Source organism: Oryzias melastigma, linkage group LG17 (genome assembly GCF_002922805.2).
Source record: "Oryzias melastigma strain HK-1 linkage group LG17, ASM292280v2, whole genome shotgun sequence".
NCBI classification, from domain to species: domain Eukaryota; kingdom Metazoa; phylum Chordata; class Actinopteri; order Beloniformes; family Adrianichthyidae; genus Oryzias; species Oryzias melastigma.
The window spans coordinates 31,974,082-31,980,972 of NC_050528.1; the positions used below are offsets into that span (position 1 = coordinate 31,974,082).

Here is a 6,891-nt window from a genome sequence, read left to right on the forward strand (position 1 = left end):
CAATTTGTCCTTGTCGAAATCTCAGCAGAACTCCAATGAGTGTGTTTGTCAAGTCAGGTCCTTGAAGAAGCTCATCATTTAGGGAAGTTCCCTGATAGGATGCACTGCAGTCAAACACGACTCGAAGTTTGTGTTTTTTCTTATGGTAAATACCATGATGTGGTATATACCAGACATGTCCATCATCTTTCGTTATTTGATCTTGTGGTACCTTCTCTGCATATCCTTTCTTAAGCACATCCTCCATGAATGCTGTATATTCAGATGCATATGCTGAACCCTTTTTGAAGCGCCTTTTAAGACTTTGGGTGCGTTCCTTAGCCATCGTATAATTGTTTGGCATGGCCTTGTCTTTGTTCTTCAATGCCAGAGGTAAGTGGTAATGTCCATCTTTGTAACACACAGAATTTGTTACTATCTTCATGAATTGTTTATCTTCTACTGACATTTCTCTTTTTTCTACATATTTATTTTCAGAGAAGTCTCGGTTGTACTGTTCCACCAGCAAATCTCTTAGTTCTAAAACAGAGATGCGGTTAGATGTTACTGTGACCGGTTCAGTTGTGGTGCTCGTCTTTAAAGGTCCACTTACAACCCATCCTAACAAAGTCTTCCAGGCAAATGGTCCATCATTTTCACTATTCACAACATGCCTGGTTCAATTGCTTTTGGGACATTGGTTCCTATGAGCAGTTCAATGTCAGCATCGATTCTTTTCAGTTGGACTTTACTGAGATGAGGCCATTTTTTTAAGTCATTTTCAGTGATGATGTTGCCTTTGGATACAGGTATCTGAGCTTGAGTGTAAACCTTTGGCAGATCCAAATAAACATCTCCATTCAAATTTCCTACTTCCAGTCCAGTGATTTCATGGGTTTTTGTTGGCGTTTCCTGTCCCATTGTCTGTAGAATAATTGTTGTCTTGCGGCCTTTAGCGTTGAGCTGATCCATTAGTCTTGTGGTACAAAATGTTGCTGTGCTTCCAGGGTCTAGGAATGCATAGGTGAGTATACTCCTCTTGCCTTTAGCTAGTTTGACACGAACAGGGACAACTGCAAGTGCAAAATTTTTTCCGGCCCCAGTTGGATCCTGAGCTGAGATGAGAGCATTGCTTATTGAAGTTTCTTTTGTCATGGCTTCCTCTTCTTTTGTCTTTACATTTTCTTTGTGAAGAATTGTTGGATGTTTCATTTGACAGACTTGACATGTTAGTCTCTTTTGCAGTCTTTACTCAAATGTCCTCTAAATAAACATTGAAAACAATGTCCTTTGGTTTTCAGAAAATCAACTTTGTCTCTGTGTTCTTGCAATCTCAGCTTTCGGCACTCACTTATTGCATGCTTTCCTTGACAATAACCACAGGATGGAAAAAAAAAAATTTCATCCTGTTGTTGCTTATGGTTGACAAATGATTTTGCCAAAGAGAGTTCAGTTTCACTGTTCACAGACACAGAAGTAGCAAAACTACTGTTTCTTGGTTTTGATATTTTTGTTTCGATCTCTTTGTTTCTTGAAAAGGTCTTTTTTGCAGGGTTTTGGTCTTGAATGTCACCAAACAACGGGTCCATCAATAATCTGGCTTGTCACTCCACAAATTCAACCAGATACTGAAACTTGACTCTCCTTTGCGATCTTTGTTGCATTTCACATGCTGCTGTACGTCATTTTTCACGAAGTTTATAGGGCAGTTTGGAAGCAATTAATCTTAAATTTGAGGAATTGTCAAGTTCATCCACATAGTTTAGATCTTGCATAACATTCCAGCATCCTCTCAAATACATTGCATAAGAATGTAGGGCTTTTTTATCATCAGCTTTAATCACAGACAAGTTTAGTGCCTTTTCTAAATAAGCTTGTGAAATCTTTATTTCAATTCCAAAATATTCTTTCAAGAGACGTTTAGCTTCACCATAACCTCTATTTGCATCCATATGTAAGCAACTGCGAACAAGATCGCGTGGCAAACCTGATGTGAATTGTTCTAAATAGTACAGTCTATCATGAATATTGTCAGTTTTTTCTTCAATCAGATGATGAAATGCATTCATAAATGACAGGTATGTAAAGGATCACTATCAAAAACTGTGAGGTTTCTAACATGCAATGATGACAATTTTTGTTGTGAAATAATCCGTTGAGCAATGTCTGTTTGAGGTTGATTTGAATTGTTGCTTGCGTTGTGACTTGTTTGAGCTCTTGATATCCGAGGAGAGCTCAGAGTTGGTTGACGTACATTTGCTTTTCTCCTTAATGCTTGCATTGGTGTAGTATTGATGAAAGTCTGTAGAGGTGTTTTTGGTGCGCTGTCCACTCTTCTGAATTCATCCTCTGTTTCATCCTCTTCATCACCATCATTCTCTTCAACAGGAATGTCTTCATCCTTTTGTTGCTCTTTTTTGTGTTGGTCCAGACATTCATTCATGCCATCCTCTGGTGTGTCTACATTCTCACCGTCATCCTGCAGAGCTAGGATTTTTGCATTAGCTGCAGCAAGTTCCAGTTCAACTTGTTCCAGTTGACCTTTTAACTCGGCTTCCTTCAGCAGTAGAATGTGTTTCCTCTTCAAAGCTGCCACTTCAGCTTCAAGTGAAGCATGTTCAGCCTTAGCTTTCAGTTTGGCAGAATGAGTAGATGAGGATCCAGATCTTGAGCTGCTTTGTGACACACTGTCCTGTGGTCCAACTTTAGTTTGTGCAACATTATGCTCCCTCCATTCTTTGAATTCTTTAATGAAATATTCAATGTTCATCATTCTTGGTTCAAACCAGTCCTCATAATCATTTATTTTATCTTTTTCAGACAAAACTCTTTCACACATTTATGAACACTTCTGAATTGTTGCACAGCTTTTAAAAATGCTTCATAGTTTTTATTTAGTTCATCCAGGTTCACATCATCCACCATAAGGGATTTGATTTTGTTCCACTTGCACGTGCACACAGCCAGCTTGGCACGTCGTGACGCTATGCATGCTGACAGGCGCTGCTCCGCCTCCAGTTCCTGCTCAGCGGCCCGCATCTTCTTTCATAAGCAAAGCGGGTTGCACTTTCCTGTTTAGTGATCATTTAGCAGCACGAACATGTCCAGAAGCAACGCTGATCGGCATTCATTCACAAACGCGATCAGCTGATTTCGTTACTCACGCGCCGTAGCAGAGTCTTTTGCATTGCGCACCTCCTCCGTAGCGCTGGCGTCTTTGAGCGCTGAATCTTCAAAAAAAGTCCAGTTTCTTGAGTCCTCTTGAGTCTTGAGAGGTTTTTTTTTATAACTTGTTATGGCCACCTTGGCTGTTCCAGGGAGGAACGTGTTTCTGACTCGCAATCCAAAAATTAAGTACTTGCGGATTTCCTTTTGTAAAATAAAAACTCTTCCATCCATCCATCCATCTTCCTCCTCTTCATCCGGGACCGGGTCGCGGGGGCAGCAGTCTAAGCAAAGATGCCCAGACTTCCCTCTCCCCGGCCACTTCTTCCAGCTCCTCTGGGGGGACCCTGAGGCGTTCCCAGGCCAGCCGAGAAACATAGTCTCTCCAGCGTGTCCTGGGTCTTCCCCGGGGCCTCCGCCCAGTGGGACATGCCCGGAACGCCTCACCAGGGAGGCGTCCAGGAGGCATCCAGACCAGATGCCCGAGCCACCTCAACTGGCTTCTCTCGATGCGGAGGAGAAGCGGCTCTACTCCGAGCTCTCTCCGGGTGACCGAGCTTCTCACCCTATCTCTAAGGGAGCGCCCAGCCACCCTCCGGAGAAAACTCATTTCAGCTGCTTGTAGTCGGGATCTCGTTCTTTCGGTCACGACCCAAAGCTCTTTATTTTCAAAATGAGTCCATGGTTGGCTTCCTGAAGCAAAACAAATGTCAGTGTCTTTGGTTTTCTGTTTGCTATTTCTTTCGATTATCTGCTTTCTTTGTGATTATAAAAAAAACCTTTTGCTCCTCATCCTCCTACTCTCCAAGTGAAGTTAAATGGGCTCACCTGGCTTCAGGTGGCTGCCGATTGTAGGGAGGAGCAAATTCAAATCCAAAAATAAATAACTAAACGTAAATAGTTGTATTTAGTCATAATTTCTTCCTAAATTAAATCTTAAATCTTATTTATCCTCAAAAATAATCTAATTTATAATCTATATGGCTCCAACATAAGGTCTCTTAATTTAGTTTCATGTCAAGAGTGCTTAATAATGAGTATATTTTACTATTATAAGATCATCTCGTTAAAAAAACTTAAATACATGAACAAAATGTGACTAACAAATTATTGATACTCAATAAGAAACAAATCAGAATACTTTGAAGCTCCATGCAAAAGCTTCAAGTAAAACATTTTAACCCAAAAAAACTTTTCACAAAACAGAAGAACTCTAAGTCATAACTACGACAAAAAAAATAAAAAGACTGAGCTCCCCCCGGGCGTGCTTACCTGCACGCACCGTGTAACTCTCCTTTTCCCCCACCCCGTCCTACTCACTGCTCCTCTTTTTTTTCATGGAAGAACTTGCAGGAATCATGTTCACAACCTCTCTGAAATGTTCATCTGAATGGATGATCTTGTTTGAGCATTACTGTGACTGTTCTAAAGATTAGATTCGTTCATGAAAGTCACGTCTCTCTGCAAACAGGTACGGTGCTGCCGGTCTGCTTGTAGCACTCATCTCATCAAGAGAATCTGGTCGATTTTCAAAATAAAAGATTTTTCTGAAAAAAAGACAATCATTTTGCTCCCCTGACCAAATTTTACAGCTCAAGTGACTGAAGACCATAATAGTTAAATGAATAAACAAACAAACAAACACACACACAGAACGACCGACTGACTGAAGGAAGGAAAGTTGTTGCTGACAAAAGAAAGATATAACACTGGCATCTTTACCTGCAACACCAATCTGATGAGTAGCAAATGGAGGCAGTCTGCTTTCTCCTGCTCCCAGCCACAGCGCCAAAACACTGTAGTCCCTTTTGGCGTGGTGAAACATGAAGCCGTGATCCGAAGCAGCAGCTGCACATCGACTCAGTGAGATGGGTATTTGAAGCCACACTGCCACCTTCTGATCTGCTTTCCACTGAGCCAATGAGTCTGCAGAGTATAGACAGGTAAATAAGGTTTTTATTTAGGGATTCTGATGCACAAAAGAAAACCCCCCAAAAAGAATGAAAACGTGAGAAGTGCAGAGTATGTTTACGGCTTATATTTCTGTGCTTGTTTCTAGGATTAAAAATTGTAAATGAATCATCAATCAATAAGTAAAATGGTAAATGGTGTATACTTGTATAGCGCTTTCTACCCTCCTTCGAGGGCCCAAAGCGCTTCACAGTCACAGACCCATTCACCCATTCACACACACATTCATACACTGGTGGTGGCTCCACTGCCAAACACTGGCACCAACCTCCCACCAGAGGCAATTCGGGGTTCAGTGTCTTGCCCAAGGACACTTCGACACATGGGCGGGCAAGGTGGTAGTCGAGCCCCCTCGCCTTTGATCAGGAGTCGACCGCCCTACCGCTGTACCACAGCCGCCCCAGTTTTTTTAAATTGTTGTTAAGGTAATTGACACTATTCTTTCTAGGGCATCAGGTGGACTTTACTGTTAGAAAATATTTTTGTGGGGGTGCAGTGAGTCTAGCCACAATAATGTGCAAAAGTCTGCTCAAACTAGTTCTAACCGCTTTTTAAGCTTCAGCTCCTTATTCCCTCATCCTGCATGTCTCCGCTGAAGGACAACTCCTGATATAAACACTGACGGTCAGAACTTGTGCTCAAAACCAAGGTCTTTTTCCTCTGCTCAGTAACTTTCCATCGCCAAATAAGGTGTCGTTCCTGTTTTCTATGCAAAGTTAATAAAAGCCTATTGTACATTGTGGGGCGGTGGGCAGTCGGACAAAGACAGGCTGTTAACCTGTTCTCTCTTCTCCACCGCCTCCCTTTTGCAAAAGAGTGTTTTGAAGTTGAACTGACTGGTTCGTGTTTTCATTCATCTTGAAGAGAGTCTTACATTTTTATTACTAACATTTACTCTTAGATGCAGCTTAGACAAAGGCAGTTAAAAATAACTAAAAATCACATTTTGTAAGATTTCACAGCTAATCTTATTAAACTTCATTTAATTTTAATTAGTGGATTTACTTTAAGAAACAGGTTGGCCTTTTAAATTATTTTTCAATTCTGAATTTATTCCTGCTGCCAAGTTGTATCTAGTTACATGGTGGTAAAGATGGGCCCATTCTGTTGTATTAAGATGCAAGACTTGTATCCTATGTGACTGGAACTCCTTTTTCTGACCCTGGAAGTGACAGATATCAGTCTGTGCTTTTTGGTTAAGGAATAAGAATTATCCACGAACCGTATTAATGTACCAAAAAGGTAAGTAATCTGTATGCTGTTTAATTTTTTTCTCAAAGAAGGGGGCGGGGGTAGCTAACAATCAAAATCCCAAAGAATGACTTATGATTTTCACATTTTTTAGATTATTTCATCAATTTGTGCAGTTAAATTATTATTGCATAATTTATGACCAGCTTCAGTGTGGATGTAATAATTGTTGACGAGCCGTTCTTCTTTATCTATGCTACCTCTTTCTTTAAGTTGTGTGCATTAGTAATCCTGACCTAAATTACATAAAGCACAATACATTTATCACTTCTACTGGTTCAGGAAAATGTAAATCTCCCATCTCAACTAGGGCTAGGAATCACTGGGTACCTCACGATACGATACGATACGCGATACATGGCTCACGATATCGATAATATCGCGATACTGCGATAATTGGTAAAAATCCTCTCTAATAACTACCATTATATAGAACATGTTTTTGGGGGGAAATATATCCCCATTTATCTTTTTTACCTTAAACACAATCATACTAAACAACTTTTCTTATTTTGTGCAACAAAT

At 40.6% G+C, this 6,891-nt stretch overlaps 1 protein-coding gene across 2 annotated transcripts in view; it reads right to left on the bottom strand.

Annotated features, from left to right (window-relative positions):
* Positions 1 to 6,891, bottom strand: part of nudt6 (nudix (nucleoside diphosphate linked moiety X)-type motif 6) — a 47,410-nt gene that overhangs the window by 31,331 nt on the left and 9,188 nt on the right. For both annotated transcript variants that reach the window (XM_024280021.1, XM_024280030.2), the window contains exon 3: positions 4,867 to 5,070. In XM_024280021.1, the coding sequence (XP_024135789.1) occupies positions 4,867 to 5,070 (204 nt within the window). The remainder of the gene's footprint in view (positions 1 to 4,866; positions 5,071 to 6,891) is intronic.